Below are 26,746 nucleotides of genomic sequence, written 5' to 3'. Positions count from 1 at the left end.
CAAAGGCAATTTTTCAAGCAGCAATAAGACCTATAAACAATGCCAAATGAAGCAACTTGTAAAGTGGCTTATATGCTTGGGAAAAACGGAAGCCAATTTTAGTGATGCAGAAATTGTGAATGAATGCATTGTCCAAGTTGTAGGATGCTTAGACCCCAATAACATTTCAAAGTACAAACAGCTTGTCTTTTTCAAGGAGAACCATAACTGATTTGGCAGCATAAATTAGTCTTCAACTTAACAGAACAACTTCATGCAAAAGGAAAATACATATTATTCAATCACTTTGGATGAATCAATGGATACTACTGATGGCACAGGTTTTATACTTCATTTGGGTCATAACAGAAGATTTTCTTTGCTATGAAGAGTTGCTCCCTTTGGGCACTCTTGAGAACAGAACAGAATAGATATCTTCAACAACTCTCAAGAGAAATGTCATGAAATTGGACTGAATTTGGTAAATTTAATGAGTATACATACAGATGGTGAACCTTCCATGATAGGAAGATACGAAGGGTTTATTGCACAGATATTAACATACTGTCATTCTTTTTCATTGTATTTGGCATCAGCAAAATCTCTGTGCTAAAGCTACTACTTTAAGTGACACTTTGTGACAAGTTATAAGTATTGTTAACTATATTTGTGCAAAAGAAACACAGCATTCTCAGTTTCATAACATGCTAAAGTTGAAAGATGAGTTATTCAGTGTGAATTTGTCATACCATTCTAAAGTGTGTTGGCTATTGTAGGGACAGTTGTTAGCCAAAATTTTATCAGATAAAATTTTAACAAATAGTGAAATTTAACAGATAGTTAAATTTTGTAAACAACAGAATCAGCAATGTGAATTATTGAAAGATTTCTACAGGAATGCAGCATTTCTATGTGATATCATGTCAAATCAAAATGACTTGAATATTTTTTTGCAAGGCAAACTAAGTCCATATATGACATGTGGCAAAAAATCAAAACAATTAAAAAAAAAGCTATCTTTTTCTTCAAAGCATTTCTCCAAAAAGACAATCTGGATGAAAATTTTCTCCAGTTAGCAAAGGTCATTGATAAGCAGGATGATATATGTGAATCATTTAAAGAATACGCAGCTATTATAGACCTATTAATTGGAGAATACAATAAAAGATTCACTGATGTTGAGAATCACGACATCACACACAAATCAGCATTTCAGCCTCGTTAGTTGATACCACCAAGGCACCTAAAGAACTACAGATGAATTGATTGAGCTCTCGGTAGGTAATGTTTTTTTTTTAAAAAAAAATTTAAGTTTGGATTTTATTAGAGAACTGTGATATGACACACATCTATATATATTTTTTCCTATTTATTTTATTTCAACATAATATGGGGGTACAAATGTTAAGGTTACATACATTGCTATTGCCTTCCTTCCCCCCTTGAGTCAGAGCTTTAAGCATGCCCATGCCCCCGACAATGCACAATGCACCTATAATGTATATATATAAGCCCATCCCCTCCCCACCCACCTGCCAGACACCCGATAAATGTGTTTTGTTTTGGTTTTTTATAACATTTTGGTTAGATTTTATAACTTTGCCTTTACTTAGCAAAGTTTAGAGGTATGCCCTTCCCCTCCACAATGTTCGCCACATCCCTCAGATGTCGGTCTATCCCCCCACCCCCTGAATCTCTGGTGAACACCACCACCCTTTGAGCACCACAGTGATAATCAGCCAGTACCAATGTGATGGTGAGTACATGTGGAGCCCATTATTCTGATCTTGTGTCACCTCACTTTGAATAATGGGCTTAAGCTCGATCCAGGACATTTTAAAGTCATTGCTTGATGCTAAGAAAGATCCAATTGAAATATGGAAAACTGCAGTAGAATACCCAGGCCTTCAGCAACAAGGCTGAAAAATGCTTTCTTTCTCTTCAACCACTTATTGCTGTGAATCTACATTATCTGACCTAACCCAAATCAAAACACGCTTAAAATCACCAATGATTGGTACCCAGCTAGAGGATCAATTGAAACTGTGGACCTCTATGAGGCAACCAAATATTCAAATGCTTTCCAACAAAATACAGACACAATAAAGTCATTAAAAGGTTAGTTAACTTTAAAATTAACAAATACTTTTCATCTTTTAAAATTATTAAGTACGTAGTAGATTTTTTTACAAAATAATGTACCTTTTTAAGTATATCTAATTGAAGTTTCTTGAATGCGGCCTTATTTGATCATAGCTAAATTAATGTGGCCTTCCAGCATGAAAATATTCCCCACCTCTGGGCTAGGGCCTACATAAAGATAACTGACTAAAGTTACTTTATATATGTTATTATGATAGACACATTACAAATAGGTGCTATATAACAACAACAAAAAAAAACCTAGTGCTTACTCAAAGAGGATCACTAACATGAGAGGAAAACAACTTGCACTTGGCAAAAATTCCAAACTGTCATTAAGAAGTCTGTTTCTGAGTCAATCAATGCGATAGACAAAGATGGTATTATATCAGGCAGCCCAAGTTTCTTCAACTTTAAACCTGTGACTCTGAGTTCTCAGAGGGAAGCATTTACGACAAACAGTGTTGTCATCATCAATAAATATTTATCAGGTGTCTGCTATATGTAGGCAACTTACCTAGAAGCTGGGTATTATACTGAAATGTACATACATGCATTATTAAATCTCCCCAGTGCAGCAGAAGTGAAACTTGACAGATAGATAATAATGTAAAAGTTCTTTATAGTTTCATAAGCATTCATAAATGATACTATAAACTTTGTATTTACTATCCAAAGGCCATCAATCCAGTATGCTCTCTTTGTTCAAGGAGAAATGAAGGCCTAAGTAGTGAAAAACGCAATGCCTTAGAAGGACCATGAGTAGCCAGTTTTTATAAACTTCCTTCCTATTCATCTTGGTATTCCATATAAACAGCAGATACATCAAGAGCAGCATCCTCCCCTGGAATTCCCTCCCAGCCTGAACTTGAAGTACTTCCAAATGAACACTGAGGTAAAGACACTATCTATCTCTATGCTGATGAAATTGAGCAAAATTGCAAAGCTCTTCTGCTAAACTTTCTAGGAATGTTGAAAATAGGCTCCAGGATATCGAAATGCTTCTTTCGACTTGAAATGTGGCCTGAAGAATATGTATTCTACATACTTACATTCCCAAACGCATCATTCATTTCGCAACAGAAGCCAAATTTACTGGATCTGGCAACCGACAAGACCTCCAGGGCTCTGATTTCTAATCCCAGCTCATTACTGAATTGCTGAATGACCTTGGGCAATACACTTAACCTTTTAGAGCTTCAATTTTCTTACTTGTCCTGTGTGGGTAATACTGCTGAGCCAATTCACAGGACAGCTGTTAGGGATGCCTAATTAAATGGGATTTAAAATTTTTGCAAATGAGATATATATATATATATATCAGTGCATTTAAATGTTTTATATGCAGGCCCTTAACATAGACTTCAGAAGGAGCGACTCGTGTTTATATCTGCATAAACTATCCAAGATAAGAGACAGAGACAAATGAATATTTTCTCTCTATGATAGGTACAACACATTCGTAGAAGCCTAGAGTGTGGTTCTAAATTTCCAGAGGCTATTTCCAATTGACTCTCTTTCTATCCCCAACCATTGCTATTCCTAAAACATCACTAATTTAGAAAGCTAATGTGATCGAATAGTCACCTTCTTTGTGCATGAACTTGTCTCTCACTCTCTACATATCACAACTGAAGTCACACATAGCTGATCTCACTGTCTTCAATCCAGGCTGTATATCAGAATTTCAGGGATGCTTTTTCAAACTCCTAATGTCCTGCAACCCAAACTAATTAAATGAGAATCTCGAGTGGGTGATGGCCAAACAATAATAGTATATTTTTAAAAATCCCCAGGGCAAAGAACCGCTAATTTAGCACAATTAAAGCAGTGTCTCTCATTCATCCAATGTGTACAAGAGGAAAAAGACAACGCAGCGTGCTTAACCAAGCAACAGAAAACAAATGGACGCCAGTTAAATCATTACTGCTCTCAACACATTTCAAAAATGCTTGCCCTCTAGTTAAGTACATCATAATGGGTATAATTGGAAATGTGTACTATAAACAAAGAGGGTTAACAATGTCATTTATAATGATGAGTTGCACTTGTCTTTTCTTCTTGCCAATGTGTGCTGAAATGACAGGGATTTATTTTTTCCCCCATCCCAACTCCCTTTCATTTTAACAGAGGAAGTGTCCAGTGGCTGCCTGTTACAGGGCTCTTTAAAGTTCTCCTACAGCATTAAGACTGAAAATACACCAGAACACCAAATTGCACAGTAGACAGACAGGTTTGGGGGGTCCAAATGTCACCCAAGATATAAGCTCAGGACGCTGTCATCATTAGTAGGCTTATATAAATACTGCATGATATATTAGAAAAACTCTTTAAAAATAATCATGTTGGCCAACCCTATTAAAGCTTTATGGCTTCAAGGGCATAAAAGAAAGCTATTCAGGCCTACCATTGTGCTGATAGCTATAGGGCAGAAGGGCTTCCAAACTTATGCGTCATCGTAGAGTAAGGACTCAACTCACACAGGGCACAGGAGTAGACTGGGATGCTCAGATCCTCAATTCTTAAGGGAGAGTGAAGTGTATCTATCTTTTGGCCACTTGCTGTCACGGAGCTTGCCTTGCTCTAAACCCGCCATCACTCACCGTGGCTCAACCACATAAACCCTGGGCTTTTGCTGCAAACATTTTTCAATGTCCTTCCTGGACATGCCTACATGGAAAAGCTGGATTTCATGAATGTGAGGTATGGTGAATCACTCAGATATTAAATACCGGTTGTGACACTAAAGGTCTTGTTTTGAAGATAGTTGTAAGACATGGTTAAAGGAAATAACTCTTTGGACATAAACCAATTAGAATTGAGGTTTTTTTATTATTAACTATGAATTTTAGCACAAAGTAGATAAAGACTCTCAATTATCCTTTTTATGCATGAGGTACATGTTATCGCTTGTCTTTTTTTTTTTTTACTCCTTTTATTTCATTATATTATGGGGGTACAAATATTGTTGGGGTTACATATATTGCCCCTGCCACCTCTCCTCCCCTCTGTGCCAGCGCTTCAAGCGTGTCCAACCCCCAGTTGGTGCACACCACACCCATTATATAAGTATGTAAGCATACCCCCTTCTCCTCCTCCCCCCTCCCACCTGCCCCCCACTCGATAAAATGTTTGTTGTTTTTTGACATTTTGGTTACATTGCATTTCTTTGCCTCTCCCTAAGAAGGGTTAGAGGTATTTCCTTCCCCTCCACAATGCTCGCCACATCCTTAAGATGTGGCCTCCCCACCCCGAATCCCTGGTGTCTTGCTCTCATTATTTTTGCACCCTCAACATAAAGTGGCTAGCTTTCAAAATTCCTTTCTTGGCTTAGTTAGTGTTGTTGTAATAACATGGCTTTTAGAATCAGTCAATCTGGAATCCAAGGTCTGTGAACTTGGAAAAATTACTTATTTCCTGATGCCTCAAAGGGCAATAATAAGAATACCCTATTATGGGGCTTTGAGGGAGACTAATTAGGTAACGGAATGTAAAGTTGCAAGTTCAGAGTTTGGCATCCAGTAAGTATGGAAAAGTTGGTGTCCAGGTTAGTGTAGGGGTGGGTTAAGCACATTTCTTCTCTCTTCACCTAGATAACTCCTCTGCTTTTTTGAGACTGAGCAGAGGGTCTGCTCTTTCAAGAAATCTTTTCACACCTGCACTCAGCCTAACAGCCTTCTCCCAGTGTTCCTATTCCTCTACAAAGTGCCATGGTGTGTACCATTGTTTGTACCATGTGTACCATTGTTTGTGCCATGGTGTGTACCATTGTACCTGACTTTTTGCCTCTTCGTGCTGAAAACTTAGTAGGCATCATAAATCATGAACAATTACTGAGTGAATAAAAGGATGAAGGAATGAAAATCATAACTGAATGAACATGGAGCTATCTCATTTTTTTTTCTCAAATGGGAAGATGTAGAGATTCATCTCTAACAATATACAAGATTATATGCCTAGAGAAACTCTCCTGACACAGGGCCATTAGAATGCTGAAGGAGTTTGTTTCTTAATTCAATTTAAAATTCATCACGTTTTTTATTTTTTAATTTTAGAAGTTTCCAAACATATCAAATGAACTTAATGTACATGCCTTCCAGCTTCAATAATTATCAGCATGTGGCCAAACTTGTTTCTTTTATACCCCTACCCACTCACACACATCCAGATCAGCCAAAAAAGGGGTCCTCAAACATTTTAAACAGTGGGCCGTTCACTGCAGACCCTTGGAGGGCCGTTGGAGAGTGCGGCGCACATTCCACACATGCGCACTGTGGGCCCTGGACCTGTCGGCTGCTAAGCAGGACAGGCAGCAGTGGCAAAAACACCGGGCGGGCTGGATAAATGTCCTCAGGGAGCTGTGTGTGGCCCGCAGGCCATAGTTTGAGGACCCCTGAGCTAAAAGAATAGCATGTCATTCTTATGTAAACATTTCAGAATAGATTTTTAACCCTTTGCACTCGCTTGCTTTATTCTCGATTCCTTTATTCTACTCGGGATTTAATTTTTTAAATACCCCAGATTTTACAAAGCATGGCAGTAGAAGAAAAAAACTGGAGTTTCTTTTCATATGAACTTATTTATTTGGATTTTTTTATAGTTCAAATTATTGATACATTCAAAGAGTAATTTTAATCTCTATAATTTTTGCTAACCGTGTCGAGTCACACTTGACATTCGAGTACAAAGAGTTAAAAGATAAGGGCTCCTTTTAAAACAATCTTTTTTAAACATAGTATCACAGTAACATGTTAATATCAATTCTTCTCATTATTAATAAATACCCAACTGTCATTTGGACTATAATTAGTTGGCATGTCCTAAAGTTTCCTCTCCCTTTTATTTTTGTTTCCCTTTCAATTCTCATTGAAATGTTTCTAGAATATTTTCTAAATATTTGGCCAAAAAAGAAAGAACGTGAGGAAATATTTTTGGAGCACTGGCCCTTGGGAAAAATTCTCTGTTACTGGTGGCAAGAGCCTGGGTTTTAATGGATAGGGTAAGTCAGGAACCAGGAGGCAGGGCCTGTGGCCAGAGCACAGAGTGGGGTTTGGTCAGAGACTCAACACATACACACACAAACAAAGCTTGAATCCCTTGCTGGGTATACTAGGAAAAAACCTGCTCCAACAGAGAGAAACAGTAGGGGTGCTTGTCTGTCGTGGCCTTGACTCTTATAGGAGGAACAGAAAAAAAGAGAGACATCACTCAAAGACGTCCTGGACAGATATCTTTTATTAATATATCTGTGGAGTTGGAATTCACATTGTTCTCTTTGGAAGAAGAAAACCCAAGACACAAACTATTTATAGGTGTCCTGGAAGAAGAATATTGAAATCTTCTAAGGAGGAGATACTGTTCTAAAAATTGAGACTACAGCAAAACATAAGAAAAAAAAAGTATTCCTGTCCTCAAGGACCTTTCATCTAGGAGAGAGAGAAAGACAATTTGAAATAAATAAGGGAAATATTTAGTGTTTCATGTGGTAATTAAATGTTGTACAAAAAAAAAAATAAAACAAGAGCATGGAATGTGTGCCGGTGTGTGTATGTGTTTTTGTGTGCATTTGTGTGGAGAGGGAAAGGGTGTTGTAATTTTAAACTTCAAAAGCCTCAATGAGGAGGGAATATCTGAGTGAAAACTTGAAGGAGGTAGGGAGTCATCTATGTAAGACCTAGTGAAAGAGAGGTTGAGGCATAGCAAACAGTCCATAGCCAAATTCCACCAGATAGAGCAAAGGGGACAAGAGTGTCTGCATCTCTGAGAGAGAAGACAAGAAATGAGGGGCAAGGAGGTGAGCTTTCCCACACAGGAAAATAAACTGGATTCTTACCTAATGCCAAATATTAAGAAATGGATTTTTAAAGACAGATGTAAAAGTTTCAGGAGAAAAGGATGGGATAATATCTTTATAACGTTGGGACAGGAAAAAGTATCTTAGAATACAAAAAATAAAAATCATAAAATATGATAAATTCAACTACATTAAAATTAAGCATTTCTGCTTATCAAATGACAAACTGCACCCTGAATGGTGATAATTGTACTACATGTAACCAACAAAGTTTAATATGGAAAATATAATCTTCAAATCAATAAGAAATTATGTCGGGGGGAATGGGCATTTATTGAAACCTTAAAATCTGTACCCCCATAATATGCCAAAATAAAAAAAAAAAAAAACAATAAGAAAAACAACTCAACTGTTTCAGCCACTTAGCAAGTGCTTTACATGCAGGAATTAATTCATTTTTCCCTCATACCCACCATAGAACACAGTTACTCTTGTCATTCCTGTTTTGCAGGTAGGATAAAATGAAGGCATGGAGAGGTTTTGTATTTTGTCCCAGGATCCAGTAAGTGGTGGGAGGGCTTGACACCTGAGCAGTCTGAGTCCAGAGTGTGCATTCTGCTTCATTGCCTATCACCAAAATGTACCTCTCCTCAGTCCTATTCCCTGCAGTCCTTGGATGTTCTCAGCTGAAGAATTGAAATCTAATCAAATAATCTGGGTTAATGTGCTGGTCACTGGATATGGCAACTCTGCTCAGGAATCACAACCCAAAGCCAGTTAGGATCCTGGCCCCTGAAGAAAGTGAATGAGGACTGGAGCAGCACCATGAGAATGTGATCTGTGCAGGCAATCAGAAGGCTTCAGGTTCTGTGGCACCTGTCATGAAATTATTATTAATCAAGGGACTCCACCTTTTCATTTTACAGAAGACCCTCAAATTATGTCACTGATCCTGATAAGAATACACGGGAATTTGGGGGATTAGTGAGATCCTTTGGGTCTTCGGGATGATTTTACTCCGTGGAAGCACATACTCAGGAGAGGTTACTGAGAAGGGTTTGTGCCTTGCTACCTTTCTGACAATTGCTGACTATTGTTTCTCTTAAATCCCTTGAGAAAGAGAGAACATTTGCATATTCATCCAGTTATGTGAACTCCACGAGATGGGTGAAGAACTCAGTGCAGTCTGGGTCATGAAGACACACCATTAAATAATGTTGAGTTATGGTAATTGATGTGCTTACCTATTGCTATGGTTTGAATATTTGTCCCCTCCAAAACTCATGCTGAACTTTAAGCTTCAATGTGGCAGTATTTAGAAGTAATTGGATCATGAGGACTCTGCTCTCATAAATGGATCAATCCATTCATGGATTAATAGATTAATAAATTAATAAATTAGTGGGCTATTATCATGGGAGTATAACCAGTGGCTTCATAAAAATAGGAAGAGAGACCTGAGCTAGTACACTCAGCTCTCTCACTGTGTGATGGCCCACACCACCTTTGGACTATGCATACAAAGAGGCCCCATCAGCAAGAAGGCTCTCACCAGATTGACCCCTTAGACCTGGGCCCTCATAGCCCCTAGAACAGCAAGAAATCAATTTTATTTCTTCATAAATTACCTTATAAAGTATTCTGTTATAAGTAACAGAAAATGGACTAAGACACCTATGATTCATATTTTTCTATTCAAGAAAACATTCTTCTTGCCCAGATAATTGAACTGAAATATTCTTCTTGCCCAGATAATTGAATAGTCCCCTAATTTTCTCACTGGTTTCCAACGTTATCTAACCTCAATATTTCCTGTCCTATTTTATTTTTCTAAAACACAAATGTGATTTTATCACACCCATGCTTAAAATTTAAATTCCACCAGAATTCCAGATAAGGTCCAAACTCCTCAAATGGCATACATCCCATCATGAGCTGGCTGTTGCATATCTCTCTAGCTTTACTTCTTATCATTCCCCCATATGGGTTATGCATCCCAAGCATTACGGGCTGCCTGTAACTAATTCAATTACAATGTGCTCTCACACCACCAAGCTTCTGCTCCCACATCCCGTCTGCAGCTTGTTACCTATAAACTTCTATGCCTTGTTTGCCTGGCAACTCCTGGTCTACCAACTCTTGTTGTTTTGATCACATCTTCCCCAATCACTTAGCTAGAACAAGACCCCCTCTTCTCTGTCTCCATAATCCCCTGTGCTCATTCCTGTTAGAGAAAACATGAGTTTCCGTACCTGAATCCCCTATATAAAAGCCCCTTGACTAAAGTAACCTCATTTTATTCATCATAATGTAACAAGCAGTTGGCATAAAACTTGGTATATAGCAAGCCCTACAAAATGGTTTACTGAATTAATGATACACTCATCATTATCATTCATTCAATAATATTGAAGCACTTACTTTGTGGCAGCCCCTATTCAACACGTTTAACAGTGAAAAAGACATGAAGTTTATATTCTAGTCAGGATAATGGTAAGGAGAAAGGGTTAGGAGAAAATAATATAGCATAGTGAGAAAGGAGTAGGGAGGGATTTTCAAAAACATTCTTAGAGAAAGGCTCTTTCAGGAGATCATGTTTGAACGTAAAACAAAGTGTTGGATCATAAGGCACCCAAACAAAGGGCTAGAAGGAGAGCTTTTCAGGAAGAAGATACAGCAAGTGAAAGTCTGAACAAGATGGAATAAGCTTGGTCAGAAAGGAAGCCAGGATAGCTAGAGGGAAGGAAAGGAGGCAGTGAAGGCAGGAAGTGGATTCACGAAGTCGCACAGCACCAGACAATGAGGATGGAGCCCTCCTGATGTGCAAGGAGATGCATTCCATAGTCTTCCTCATCCCTGGACTCTCTCGACCTCCCTCACCTACGTCTCCTTCAGGAAGGCTGAGTGGCATCTGAATCATGACTTTGGCAGCAAGAAGTGGATCCATGTGGCTCTAATTTCTCTCTCCATTTCGTTCTTTGGGGTACATCTGCTCAGAAGTTGCGCATACTCTGCTCTATTCTCACCTGTCATCACACAAGAAGAGTTTATAGCCGTCCAGCATGGGCTGTGACTAGTTAGGAAAGTCTGTCTAATTCTGAGGTTGAGAATCAGCTGACATTTTGTTCTCCTTCTGTTCGATTAACTCTCAGTTGCTTCCGATTTTGAGTGGAGGGAAGATGGGTGGCTAAAAGACTCTTCAAAGCCCAAGTCCATGTATGATCTCTTGGTCATGTATTTCATATTCCATGTAATTTATTTCAATGTAAATTTACTAAGCTCCCATTATTGCTCCACTATAAGAATAAGAATCTCTCTCTCTCTCACTCATTCTCTCTCCCCATATACACACAGTTCTAAGCATATTCTGTTTCTAAAATTCACAACGTTTATGGCTTAAGCTTGAGTACTTGTGGATCCTAAAACTTATTTGAGAGAAACAAAATACATTATGGAGGACAAGGAGGGAACTACCACATATTGAGCAGCTGTTGCTGAGCTAACCTCCTGGCAAGGGATAAGAAAATCCTACGAAGTAAGTTGTCCTATAGATGTTATACCTATGTGGCAATACAGGTGTAATATCTATGTTACAACTGAGCATATAGAGTTTCAGAGAGGTTAACTAAATTTCAAAACACATAGCTAAAAAGTGGCAACACCAGGAGTCCATTACCAGTCTGTTAGATTCTAGAGGTCAAAGTCAAGCTCATCCCACTATACCTGGGAAGGTGAAGACAGAATATAATTAAGTGCTATGTAAATAAAATCAAATACCATTTGAAACCATTGTGGTCACTCAGCAATTAGACAGGACATTGTTGGCCAACTTAGAAATTATCACACTTCCAACAGAACCTGTTACCACATTTGTGTGATCTGCATTTCTACTTTGGATATCTGTAAGATCTCAAAATAGAGTTATGATAAGCATACTTTAGGTATCAGCAAATTAAATTCAAATTGGAAAGATTTAAAATGGAAGAGAGTCTGTCATTCCTAGCATACTTACTTTTGGATATTTTATTCCTTATCACTGAAAACATATCACTCAATAGATATTCTATCTGAACCATTTATAGGTAACAACTTAATTTTGAAGCAACTTCAAGAGATTGGCAGACTATCCAGGGCTGAGTTTTGTATTAGGAGACACTTAAAAATTGTTCGTTTAAACCATGAGCAATCTATTGCATTTTGAGTATGAATTTAATAGCGTCTATATATTAGTTACCTTACATAAATTATTTGCTGTTCTTATAAAACCTGGAGTTTTGAATTGACATATTAAGATCCCAACGTTTAACTCCACTTCTAACTCCAGGCTTTTTATATTAATACAAATTAAACAGTTTATAAATCTACCATCATATTAGCTAATCCAGTGAGTCAAAAACCTCTGGAAACCATACTCTAATTTAAAATCATATTAAAATGGGACCAAAGCCAAGGAAGTAAAAAATAATTAATTTATGCTTTTTAATTGAAGAAGATTATTTCATAAACTTAAAGAAACACCCCAGGTAAATCAAAACTAATTTATTCAATTTCCTCTTAGAAAGGATATCAAAAGTCTAAAAATAAACTCCTAATTAGAATTGATACCTTGGTTTCTGAAAAACAACTCATTTACCTCTATAGACAAATAAGGATCATATTGTGTTGTCCACAGAGATTTCTAGAGATATAAGAATGAAATCAGCCAGAAGTAAAAGCATTTTGAAAAGAAAGAACATTCACATCCAAAGGAACATAGATTTGTGCCACCACTGCCAACAATAAATCACTCTGAATATCCATGTGTGCCACAGAATTTATTTACGATAATGTAGGTTGGCTACTGAATGAAGGAAATTAATAGTGCTTTAAAATAACTATTCGATATAAACTAAGAAGGTATAACCTGAGCTTTCAGGCATAAAGAACAGACCTCCACACACTAAACCTACCTACATTTGGTTATTTTTGCCTTCTTTTGTATTTGTTTGGTTTTGTTTGGTATGTTGGTTTATTTTATCAGACAACCAAGACAACATTTTTTTATCACGGACTATTGGTAGGAATCACAGCCAAGGTATTTGGATACACATCTAAGTGCACAGACTGCATATTTTGTTTGAAGTAAAATATCTGAGCCAGGACATACTCAGGGTGAGTGGTTTCTCTCTCCTCTCAGTTTCTACTCCTAATGAAGGTGTTAATTCTACTGTGTTTGTATTCTCTGGAGCTTCATTTTCCTTTTCTATATTTCCACTTAATTTACAACAGCTCTTTCCCAAACCGAAGCTGTGAAGTGCCAAAACGGTGGCCTTTGGTTAGAAACACACTGGTCTCTGCCAGTAGTTCACCACCCACAAGGGCTGGTAGGGTGACCAGAGAGGGATGAGTCAGATTCTGAACTCCCTCCAAAGAGCTGGGCTTGAGCGACTTGGGAAGGCCAACCTCCACGCCTGAACTCCAGGCCCTCTCTGCGGGGATGCTCCATGCTCAAGCCCTGCTGCCTTCAGGAACCACTGCCCTCCCCTTCCAGAAGGCTCTCTGAGCTGGGGAGCTGCACTCCCAGGTTGCTGAGGGACCGAGGGACCTGGTACAAAAGTACAAACTGGGGCACCACCAGTTTCTCTGTCTTGGTTAGTTGAATAAAGAGTAACAACGGAAGTTTCTGTCAATGTTCAGCGCTTGAGTTAAAAACTTTTGTAGAGTAGGGACTGGGCAGCTGTTCTGGGGCTCTGTTGCTGCTGGTTTTAAGGGTGGAGAGATTCTGAGGCAGTGCAGGGGAAGGGGCAGGGCATCAGATGCAGAAAAGCAGAGACAGGAGGAACCACACAAGCCCTGAGAGATGTACAATGGAGCCTCAGTTCCTGTTGGCTGCTCCAATTCCCATAATGCCCAGATGGGTTATTATTTCTTATGTTTGGAGATCAGTGAGAGAAAGCTCCTGTTACAACCTCCCAACAAACCCCTTTTTACCTAATGTGCCTAAAACGCCTTTGACCCTTAAAAACCAAAATAGACTTAATTAGAATAATATAGTAAGTGCTTGTCACACATTTCTTATTAAATGTTTGTCCTATACAGTGGTTTTCATACTTTAGTGTGTCTTAGGAAATTTGTTTAGAAATGTCAGTTTTCAGACTGCATTTCAGATTTTGAAATCAGAGTCTCTTAGGGTTGTAACAAGCATACAATGTAGTTCTGAGCTGAATGTCTCTGGGCCACACTTTCAAAAACCTGTTCCAATTATTCTAAGTTTCACCCTTGGGTCAGCAAAAGGCTGTGAAAGATTGCACATGACCACAATTTTCCATTTCGACCTTATAGCCTTAGGATTTATCAAAAAAGAAATCCTAAGAAACCCTGTATTGCATTTCCTATATCGATACTGCTGAAACAGTAACCTGTACCTCAGTTGGTAACCTCTGTTGAAACGTGAAGTTCCAGGGAAAAAACGACTTTAAAGAATTAACAACTAAATGGCCTTTGCTTCCCCGAGATATTCATATGATTTTATTGCAAATAATAGACTGATGGATGAATAAGTAAATAAAAATGAATTAAAAGGATGGAATACATTTCCCTTTTGACAACCTTTGCCAGGAAACCACAGAGACTGGATTCTCAAAGTGCCACACATTCTGTGGCCAGCGTCATCATGATATGTTACTGCCTTGAGCGACACAGATTATTATGGGAGAAACTGAGCTGTGAAGGTAGACCAGCTGCCCTTTTAGCAATGGGTCTTACTAGCATCTACTGGTCCTCACTAGCATCTATTAATATTTGTGTCTTAAGTTTATTACTGGGTACTTCAGGGACCGAAAACTGAAAAGGCCAAAGTTTCAGCCCTCAAGGCGTTCACTTTCCTTCTGAGGGACACAAAACACTTTAACAATAGCCAAAATACAAACAATTCAGACTGAGTTATGAGACTTCAGAGGGAGAAGTGCTTATTTCCCACAGAAAGATCAGGACTAATTCTAGAGGAGGCAAGGATTGAGGCCTTGGTAAGATTTTGACAAGTAGGGGAGATAAAGAAAGAAACAGTCTAGGCACAGGGGAAAATTAGATTTTTCTTCTTACCTTCTCATAGTACCCTGACCTTCTGCATAGCACATACTACATTTTTAACTGTATGTTCACTTAGCTATGTGTTCACTACCTCTATCTTCCCTGGCTAGATGGTCTCTCTCTGGACTGGAGAGATGTGTGTCGATTTCATGCACCATTCTGTGTGTATACATGCGGCATCTCTAGCACAGTGCCTGGAACCCAGTGATCGTTCAGTAAATGTTGGTTGCTAAACAAGTGGTTAAGAGCTTAGGATTCCACATAGCTTTTACATTCATCAGTTTTGCAATCTTGGGCTCTATCTTTAAGCCTCTTATTTCCTCTAATGTAAAATGGAGTAATAGTTCTTCCTATGTAAGATTGAGATAGGAATTACATAGGGCAGTAAAAATATTTTAAATCTACTCTTTTTGCAATTTTGAAATACACATTATTATTAATTATTATTTACTATTATTATTATTAATAGTCAGGTGAAGTCATAGATATGTTAAATAGCTTGATTTACTCATTCTACCATGTATATAAGTACCAAAATATTGCATTATACCCCATAAATATATAAAATTATCATTTGTCATTTAAAACTAAAAATAACACTTTAAAAATAAATAAAAAGAATGAAATAGGGTAATGTGTATCAATAAATTATAGATATTATAAATGTGATAGGATGCAAAGCTAGGTTGAAGTTAAAGCCTTTCAGTGATAAGAGTTAACCTTGTCTAGCTTGCCTTTCTGTAACTGTACACTGTAGCTAGCAAGTTTATATGCTGGGTTTCCTGACTTGGTCTTTGCTCCTTTTGGGCCACCCGTGCACAATTGCTTCCCCTGAGGAGTCGGTTGCCTCATCTCTGGAGCAGGACTGACAAAACAATTTTTCCTTTATCATCAGTCTATCCTGAACAGTCTATGACATTTCACATGTCAAAGTAATATGTGATCTATAGCGTGCAAAGCCTACCTCACAGGTACTGGGCTTCATTAGCATTCTTGACTTACTAATAGAGAATGAAAAAGATCATCTGTGCCTATGGACTTGGCAAGTAGCTTGTTGTCATAGGATGAAAACAGAAGTGTGAGAGTCAGAGAAACCTGGATTTCAGCCTTGCTCTGATTTTAACATACTGAGCATCCTTGGAGCAGTTACTTCAACTTTCTGAGCCTGGCGTTCCTCACCTGTTAGTCATGTGTGATTGGACTTACCTCCTGGGGCCACTGTAGGAGGTTAAGAAGAATTCAGCCAATGATATTGTGGACTCCAGATCTGTCTGAATATACATCAATTTCTGCTCCAGAAGGAAGAGAGAGTAATGGGGTGGGAGGAAGGAGTTTGGACTGAAAATGCTCCATCAGATATGACTTGGATTAATATTTACTCTGAAGGAGAAATGTAAGTCACACCAACCAAGAGTTCTATGAGCAGATATGGTTATGGGACTCTGATAGTATGTCCTTTCTTGTTTGTTTGTTTTTAACTAAAGCTGATAACATCTTTTACTGGGTTTTAATAGAGATAGGAAGAGGATGCCATAATTTAAGTAGAACACATTGGAGAAAAAAAAAAATAAAAGAATTTTTAATTGAGAGAATTTTAATCATTAACTTCCCCCCCCCCTATGAATTGGAAGAAAGTGACTTATATGAATTTTATCAGCAGAACTCTTCAGTTTGGCAGGAATATGATTGAGAACTGTAATCTCTACAAGCCCAAATGTTTGTCATTCCTCCTACTAAATTATCGGGAATATTTATTGAGTACTAGGTCCATGTAGTGATCTATGGACTTTAAATTATAGACTGAAGGAAGCAAATCACACCCAGTGTCACCTAAAAAAGACAAAGGTACCTGCACTCATGTACCAGGGTTGGGACTAGAGACATATATGTGAGCTTTACATCTTACTTTATTTAATTTTTCAAAAACACTTTGGAAAATACAACATTAGCCAAAATTTAGAGAAGAGATTTAGGTGAAGTCACTTTCTCAAGGAAGAACAAGGCATAAGATTGCCTTCAACATCATTTTTTGGGCCAAGATTCCAGGCTTAGAGACTGTGCTATTCAAATACAGCAGATCCTTCATGATTTGGGAATGGATTAGCCTTTTATTTTTTAATGCCTAGATTGGCAAAGGTGCAGATAGGTCTGTGGGGAGAAGGAGAGCCGTGTATGCTTGCAAAGGGAAAGTAAAGAGGGAGGGTGGTGCTGGTATGCATTTGAGTGGGCAAAATTCTGATGTCCAGGACAGGTTATTTTTGACTTCTTTGATATTGGGAATGACTAATTGCCTAATTGTCCTGGATCTGTGGAAAAATCTGTTAATGCCATGATTTAATCTACATGAAACCAAAATCTTTAAGAATTAGAAGTGATTGGGGAAAAGATTTAGCGTCCCTTTATTCATTCATTCAACAATTACTGAATGCTCCTCATATGCCAGACACTGTCTAAAGCACTGGACATTTATTAATGGAATTGAAGATTCCTAGTCTCTAGAGATTACAGTGTGTACAAGGAAAATACGGACATGGAAACAAGTGCCATAATACCAACATATGGAGGAGTTCATACTGAAGGACACCAACATAATATAAGTCCTCTGACCTGAAGGAACTCTTAATATCATTGCCATTGTCATCGTCCTCGTCGTCATCATCATCATCATCATCCATTTCTATGTACCTGGCACAGTTCCATGCATCCTAATCTCCTTATAACAGCTCTTTGAAGTGGATACTAATGTTATCTCATTTTGGAATGGAAGAAATGAAAACACAGCAAATTTAAAATGAATTCTATGAAAATATGAGATTTGAATCGAGGACGCTAAACTCAAGAATCTATTCTACACTACACCTAGGTGTTTAAAAAAAAACGACTTGTTGATACTGAAAACTCAAGCATGACACCAGGTGGGTTGACATAGGAGGAAATGGATACCACAAAATGAGGTCTCCTACCAATTCCCAGCAACGGTTTGCCATTGGCTTTTTTGTTACCTTAGCACTGCTATCTAGCTCACCCCTTAGAGATAAAAGTTAAAGGAACTCCCTCAGCCTCCAATTATTGAGACTGACAAATAATTAATCATTAGCTCCATGGCTCCTAGGAATATTCTGATGAATATTCTATTTTGAATATGCCACTTTTTATCTTCAGTCTAATAACTTTACCTCTGTCATATTCTTCCTTCCCATAAAGTATGAATAGTAGACATATATAGAAATTACTTCAATTAGTTCATTGAGGGTGGAAGGGGTGATAACGGCTAGTATAAAAAAGATGATAGTGTCTGTGAGTTGATACTTGCTTTGTGTAGCCATCACCATACAAAAGTATATTGCATTAATCATTAATACTTCATGTTAACATTGTGTTGATTTATGTATATGTTTGAAACTTCATATAATTAAATATTGAAAATATAGCATTGATTTGTGACCTTAACATAAAAACATGAAGTATGATACTGATGAAAGCAGTGGCCAAGATCATTAATTTCCAACGCTACCCAGGCAAACAATTATCAATGATCTCTTGTAGTAGGTTAAAATGTATGCGAAGACATATCGTAAAATATTAAGCTCTAAGTGAGTATTTCTCATTCTCTACCACTTACAAGAGTCACCTATGGAGAGTTTTAATATTGAAGATGTCCTTTCAAACTGATGAAATTCCGTTTGAAATTCATCAAACTGAGGTGGGCTGGGATGAGTCTCAGACATCTGTACATTGACAAAATTCAGCGGGGCTGAGAAACATTGCAATAAGCAAACTGCTGCTATTGGTAACCAAACAACATTCAATACTTCAGGCAGGCATGTGCTTTACAGGCTAAAGAAAGAATAGGAGAAAATAGCACAAAAAGTGTCAAGAAATGGTTCTTGATCGTTTGGTTAATTTATTACAGGGATTTAAAAATTAGAGCGGTAACAACAGAGACAAAGCTTGCTAGATCTTTGGTTTGCTTAGAAAAAGGTGGGATTATCTTATTCCTTTAAAGAGAGACTCAGAAAAAGAAGAGGAAGAAGACAAGCAACATGGCTGGCTACTAACCAGAGATTGTTCATGGCTTGAAAAATACCTTTCAGTCTTAGGATTTAGCTCAAGAACCTAGCCGGGACAAAGTGAAACCTGACGCAGCTCACCCATTGCTAAGGCACAAATCAGTGCTGGTGCACTTGGGCCCCCGGAACCAGCTTGGCTTTCCGAGAGGTTTAGAATGGATTTGGTTTGGGATTTACATAATCCTGTGATTTCCTGGTTATGCCACCAATATATTAAATGAGAATGGCTGGGAGCAGAATCCAAACAACAGTGTATTTTAGAGATCTCCAAGTGATACCATTGTGCAGCCATGTTTGGGAACCATGGATGTAAATTCTTCTCAACTCTGAAGACCCAAAATGAAGCCACTGATGCAAAAAAAAAAAAAAAAAAAACAGCATCCCTCTGTCCTCATTTGTTGAGATTTCCACTTGTTCAGGCCCATCCTCCTTCTGGAACATTTTTCCTAATCCCTCAGTTTGGGTTAAACCACATTTCTCCACTCCACCCCCACCCCAACTGTGTCCCCACTTGCTGATTTGTCCCTGACTCATGCTTCTTACTGTACAATTTTGATAGACATTGCCTTGCTCCAAAATTTCTAATGAATCCCACCCTACCCAGAGCTTTATACCCAAAATATAGGTATCACCTGGGAGTTTATAGAAAGGTACCATTCCAGGCCCCATACAGGCATACTGAATTAGAATCTGTGATGCAGAAGATCTCCAGGGGACTTATATGCATTTTTAAGTTTGAGAAGTACTGTCCTGGAACACCATTTCACAAAGTATCTGTTGAAGTTCACTCTCAAGAACTGAATATCCACTGCCTACATTTAAATGCACTCCCTTCTATCTCTTTACAGCACATCTGTACATTCAAAAAATATGTGCTGAGTGGCAATTATATGCCCCATACTATGCTGGGTTTAGAGGATGCATCAATGAAGATGGAAGAAGTGGTTCCTGCATTTGTGGACTTAAAATCTAGCAGGGACAACAATAAAGATAGGTATGATGAGTTCATAAAGGGGATGTGTAGGATGCCGTGGAATGATCTACTTAACGGGGTGGATGAGGGAGGGTAGTCTGGGAGATAAGAGCAGACTTCCAGGGCAAAGGCAGGTCTGTGCAGATGCAAAGGCTGAGGGCCCAGGAAAGAGGGGCAGTTGCAGAGAGTGCCAGCCTCATACACAGCAGGTGCAAAGGCTCTGAACACCTAGACAGACACTTGCCCAGTGCCTACTCCGTGTCAGAAGGAGGTGTAAGGGCTTTTCCTCTAGGCAGGTGTTCTTATTAACTCCATTTTACAAAAGAGAAAACTGAGGCAAAGAGATTAAGTAATATCTGTCACAGGGCAAACCTGGAAGTCCAACCTCAGCCACCTGGCTCCAGCATCACTGTACTTGCACCCCAATCTATAGCCTCTTGAACTAAGTAGAACATGAAGCATTCAAGGAGCTGATAAAAAGACCAAATGCCCAGAGGTAAAGCAAGGTTTATGCATGGATCTATGGCCCTTTACCTTCAGAATGAGGGAGAAAGGGTCATCATTCAGGGCTTATAGCTTCTTACAACTGCAAATTTCTAGGACCCATTGATCCCATGGCTATTGAATCAGAATTTCTAGTCATGGAGCTGGAAATCTGAATATTAATAAATGCTTCCAGGTGATTTGAATGCAATAAAGTTTGAGAACCATAGGTTTAGAGGTACCATTGCCTCCAAAATCCTCCCCCTCGCATAGTGCGTCCTAATTAACCCATGGTTATTTAATAATATCTTGCTCTCGAGGTATAAACTAAATGTGAGGGTAAATAGGATTGAAGTGGAAAGCTGGGAGAAATCTGAAAATTGAATCTTTACTCCTCCAGGTCCCTGGCTGCCAAGCTGTGAAAAGAATTATCTAGGCTTGAAAAGTTGGAGGCAAGAAAAGACCACAGAGACTTAGAACTATTTTCATAACAATGCCAACTGTTTAAACAACTAATTGAATCTCTGGAAATTGGAGTAAAATTTAAAGTTGTTTGAAGAGCAATTATTTTACATGCCCTGTGATTCCTCTACCTTTAGCCAATGCTAGTAAAAAACTCTCAGGCAGTAAAGAGAATTTTCTTGAATGTACAATACACAGAATAGCAGTGTCTGAAGTAGTCTCTGGTCACCAGGTGCACCAGCTCAACAAAACTAATCTGCTTGCCTAAGAATCAAGGGACTTCAATAGCTCCAACCAAGTTCTGGTTGACAATAGGGTATTCTTTAAAATTCAGTCTTCTATTTTCTTATAACCATTTAACAGAGGACTTATGCTGAACTCGTGAATAAGAAACTAAAAGAAATAGCTGAACCTCAATAAAACTCCATCATTACTGATTATATCATCCTCTTGCATTTTTTCAATATTTAAGAACCTGATTTTTTTCTACATATATTACCATTAAAATTCTAAAACTCAGCCTCTTAGACATTGTCTTTCAAATGGTTCAGAATAGAGACAGTAGACAGTAGCTTTTATATCTTACTCTGTCTGGAAATGATATTACCCCGGCTATTCAACAGACCCTGTTCATCCATTACATTGACTTTGGATCTTCACTCAAGAAAAAAAAATGTGGAAGTTTTTAGAAGACACTGTTGTTCACATCCCTCAAAAGATCAGATAAACAACTCACTGTATTTTCAAAGCTTTTTCTTATTCAATATATTTATATCTGACTCCATCCATAAGCAAACCTCATTGGATGCCACTATATTAATTATGTGACAAAAGATCACTAGAAAGATGACATGGCACAGTCACAAAACTTTATGCAGGTGCCCCACCATTGTAATATAAGACATCAGTGATAATAATCTTCAACAGTTGCCACTACCCTGTTTCCGATCATGGAGAGGTAGTTTGAATGACTATCAGATCTGTGTCAATACCTGCCATACCTTCTGACGAGGTGATGCTATATAGATGTGCGAGTCAAAGGGAATTTGAGGGATCCTAGATACACAGAGCTGGAATTATTCAAGGAAAGGTGCTAATGCTCCCAATAACTGACAGGTTCTCCCTCTGTGAAATTGCATTCTTCCTTCTCCTCTCTTCCAGAGACTGATAGGGCAATAGAGAGCCATGCCCTGCTGGAGACATGACCACTGAAAGATGGCGGGATGGCCAGGATGGAGTGGATGGGACCCACTCAACTCTGGGCACCTGGGTTAATACTCTTTCTGTCCTTCCTTTTCTTTTCTTTTCTTTTTTCTTTTCTCTTCTTTTTCTTTCAAATTCTTTTTTTTTAATTTTTTTATTTTACTTTTAATTTTTTTTTTATTTCAGCATATTACAGGGATACAACTGTTTAGGTTACAAATATTACCTTTGCCCTGCCCTAGGCAGAGCTTCCTTTTGTTGGATTGGCTTTTTCTTCTTTTTAAATAGCATTATTGAGATATAATCCACATGTCATACAACCCACTTGTTTATAGTACACAACTCAATGGTTTTACGTGCAGCCATCACCATTGGTGATTTAGGGATATTTTTATAATCTCACAAAGAAAGCACCCTTTAGAGATCACTGCTTTATCTATCTTTCCATCCCCCTGGTCCTGGGCAACCACTAGTCTACTTTCTGCATCTATATATTTGCCTATTTTGGAAGTTTCCTGTAAATGAAAGCATAAAATATGTGATCTTTTTGTGACTGGCTCCTTTCACTTAGCAAAATGTTTTCAAAGCACTGGAATGTTATTTATTTATTTATTTATTTACCATGGCAATGGTAAGACCCAAAGACCCAATGTTAGCATATGAGACTAGGGAAGAGGGAGCAAGTTATTCACCCTGGATCTTAGGCCAAAATGGAATTTTGGGACAAGGTATAATTGTATCTTCACATGGACTAGTTCATCAAGAAATTGCAATACTCTTGGGGAAAAAGATCTATTCCAAGAAAGAGGATCACTTTGCTAAAGCACCCCTGTGTGTTCATCTAGGACCTAAGTATTAAGTTAAGTATTAGGATCATAGCCCTCCAAATACACCCAGGTACATAAAGCATCACCATTAAGAAAAAAATATATACATCTTATTTTGCTAATTTCTGTATTTGTTCAACTTTTTAAAATGTATCTACTCTTGTTTTCCCATGTGTTTATGCTTATGTGTATATATATATATATATATATGTATATATACATATATATATATATATATATGTATGTCTCAATGATGTAAGTATAGTATTTAAGCTTTATATTCTAATGACTGTGCCTGGGATCAGACTCCAAGCACATGGAGGCCATATAGAAACTGTGGTAGTGATGATGCTTTATAAGGAATCACCCTGGAACGAATGTTCAAAATAGTCAACAGAGAGGATGAGTACTCCTGCAATACATACCAGTGAAATTATGACATGTAATAACTGAATATGTTCTCCCTTCCAAGTTCTGATTGATCTGGAAATACACAACTACATTTACAAACTTTTGCCAACCTTGTTTCCAGGATGACATGCAAATGGAAAAGAAGGGTGCTCGCATTCCATAATCTCTCCCTTATTCAGTGGTGCAGAGGTAATCAGATGGTTAGGAAAGAAAGCACTAAGAAAGCAGCATCCACTTACCTGCCTGGCACAACCTTGGGCAGGGCGTCCACTCACTGAAAGCAGTCACAATACAGTCTCTTCTGCACGGAAGGAAACAGGGGCGCACAGTTTCGGGCCGAGTAGAATCTGGACATCTGCCAATGTAAAGAGACCATGTCAATGCCTCTTGGAAAAAGTAAGTGGTTTAACACAGAACTATGGGATTTTAGAACAGGAAATATCAAGACCTTCCTGTTCCTTTTATAGATGAGGGAAGAAAGACCCAGGGAGATGAAGCTACTTGCCCAAGTGCTTACAGCCAGAGGAGAGGCTGAAGCAGACCAGCCCTTTTGATCCAGAGACCAAAATACTTTTCATGAGACCAGAGAAAAAAACGATCCCTAAAACGGATGAAAGACAAGTGACAAGAAAGTGTCTCACCATCAATTCAAATAACATTTCATTTTTTTAAATAAACAAACTGAAGAATTGTTTTAAAACAGTTTTATTGGAAGTAATATAAAAATTAGTGAGACCCTACAGAAGGAAGAGGACAATAAAAAGTAATATATGGATATATTGGAAAACAAAAATTACTGAAGCTCATTTAAAAATATTATGTCTCTTTGATCATTAACAGAACTCTAAAACATCTAAATAATTGGCAGGTATTTCTAAAGAACACTTAGACTGATGAGTTAGAGTATGCAAAATATGACAGCCTGAAAATAACAAATACAGTAACTAGGATTAACAAGAGAAAGGTATCAATTCTGCTATTTTGCTGTTAATTAACTCAATGTCCACACTTGGGAGGAAAGCAATATAAATAGTCAACAGATTCACAAGCACTTGGAAGAACTAAAGTATCAGAAAATAGCAAGCAAGTTTTTCTGTGTTTGTTTGAATGCCTGTTTTCATTAGTACACAGGGCTAAAAACCACATTTATTATTTTCTACAACAGTGATACAATAAGAAGAAAAATAAGAAGCATTTTGCAGCGTGTATTTGGTTTCTAAATTGTTCCCCATAAGTTTCTTACAAAGAATGGAGATGCATTGTATAAAGCTTGATGACATGAGCTCTGAGTCAGATAGCCAATGCCGAGCTAAGTTTTGCCTACATTCTTTCAGTCAGTCCTGTAGCAGATTATCTTCATTCTCGGATGATACACTGAGTACAGAAATGACAAGTAACGGACACAAAGCCACATGGAAACAGAGCACTTGAAAATAATTATGATACAACAGACACCAGCCTAGCAAGTTTAAATAGGAAATAACAGACTTCCAGTAGGACAAAACACAGAAAAGGAAGGAGAAAAAATTAACAAGGAAATAATGGACTAATATCACAGAGTTGACAAAAGGAGGACAATTCACAGTGAAAAAATCCACCAAGTGTATACAAACTGACCAACTGCAAATACAGGGATTGTCTATATTTCAAACCCAAAGAAAGAGGTAGAGAAGAAACTACTAATAGTTGGGGGAAAAGGGAAGAAAAATAGGGCATCTAAGAAGAGAGAAGAATCTGACTGTCATTAGACGTTTTTATAATTTATAATCAGACATTTTATATGCAAATGAAGGCATTTTCATAATTTTAATAGTTTAGAAACAAAGCATAAGCAAAGGGTGGGAGGCTGAATTTGGCTTTGGCACAAAATATCACTCTTGCCACAGTAAGATAAAGATGCAGTGGGTATAGGATGAAAGATGGAAGGGGAAGGAGAGAGGGTGGAGACTGTCATCATCCACCAAAGCAGGTGTTCACAGAGTTGATCTGAACAAATGAAATTAGAAACAATGTCATTATGAACAGGATTTTTGTTTCCCCTGAAAATTCATAAGTTGATACCTAACCCCCAATGTAATGACCTTCGGGAGGTAATTAGATCCAGAGGTGGAGTGCTCATGAATGTCACTGTTGTCCTTACGAGAGGAGACATGAGGGAGCTGGCTTCCTCTCTGCTCTCCTCTGTGTGAAGATACAGCAAGAAGCCGTCATCAGCTAACCAGGAAGAGGCCTTCACTGGACCCCAATCATGCAGTCTCCCTGACCTGGGACTTCTAGCCTTCAGCACAGTGAGAGATAAATGTTGTTTAAGCCCCCCAGTCTATGATATTCTTATTATAGCAACTCGAACTAAGACAAAGGTTCTAAGAATGTTAGTCACAAGTATTAACGATAAAAGTTTCAAGTGATGGATATCCCAACCACCCTGATTTGATTGTTACATGCTGTATGCCTATATCAGAACATCATGTGTACCCTATGAATACATACTACTATCATGTGTCCATATTAATTAAAATTTAAAAATTAGTATAAAATGATATAGTATTTGTGTGTGAAAAATTAAAAAGTATTAATATTAATGTGGCTGGGCACAGTGGCTCATGGCTGTAATCCTAGACACTTTGAGAGACCAAGGTAGGAGGATCGTTTGAGGCCAGAGGTTCAAGAAGACAGCCTGGGCAACATAGGGAGACCTCACCTCTACAGAAAAAAAAAAGAAAAAGAAAAGAAAAAACAAACAAACAAAAAATGGCTGGGTGTGATGGTGTTCCCCTGTAGTCCTAGTCACACTCAGGAGGCTAAGCCAGCAAGAGTTAGTGGAAATGAGATAAGCTTTATACTTTCATGGGAGCAAGTCAAAAAATGACTATTTTACATTGATGAAGGCAGAGATATATGAATGGTGTGTGAAAATATACACCATTTAGAGTTACAAGGTAAACACTAGAAAGGGAGAAAGGATAATCATTTATACTTGTGTTCATTTCCATTGCCATAAAGATCCAGTGGAGGTGGATAAGAAACCAATAAAGTGTAGGGCAGGTGGGAGGGGGAGGGAGGATAGGTATACACACACCTAATGGGTGTGGTGCACACCATCTGGGGGATGGACACACTTGAAGCTCTGACTCGGGTGGGGCAAAGGCAATATATGTAACCTAAACATTTTTACCCCCATAATATGCTAAAATCAAAAAAAGAAATTAAAAAAAAAAAAGAAACCAATAAAGTGGTTGACAGTGACGATGTAGGAGGAAGGGAGGGGTGAGAGACTAAAGCTCTCATTGTTCACCTATTTATTATTACATAAACCAGGTGAAAGCTTACTCAG

At 38.1% G+C, this 26,746-nt stretch overlaps 1 protein-coding gene across 1 annotated transcript in view; it reads right to left on the bottom strand.

Moving 5' to 3' along the window:
- The window catches only part of THSD7B (thrombospondin type 1 domain containing 7B), an 852,814-nt gene that overhangs the window by 363,510 nt on the left and 462,558 nt on the right, over positions 1-26,746 (bottom strand). Inside the window, exon 10 of the mRNA XM_076005495.1 lies at positions 23,652-23,767. Coding sequence (XP_075861610.1) covers positions 23,652-23,767 — 116 coding nt within the window. The remainder of the gene's footprint in view (positions 1-23,651; positions 23,768-26,746) is intronic.

The sequence above is a fragment of the Microcebus murinus genome, chromosome 8, assembly GCF_040939455.1.
Source record: "Microcebus murinus isolate Inina chromosome 8, M.murinus_Inina_mat1.0, whole genome shotgun sequence".
Taxonomy (NCBI): domain Eukaryota; kingdom Metazoa; phylum Chordata; class Mammalia; order Primates; family Cheirogaleidae; genus Microcebus; species Microcebus murinus.
The sequence above is the reverse complement of the archived record's forward strand: the minus strand, read 5'-3'. Positions and strand labels throughout refer to the sequence as shown.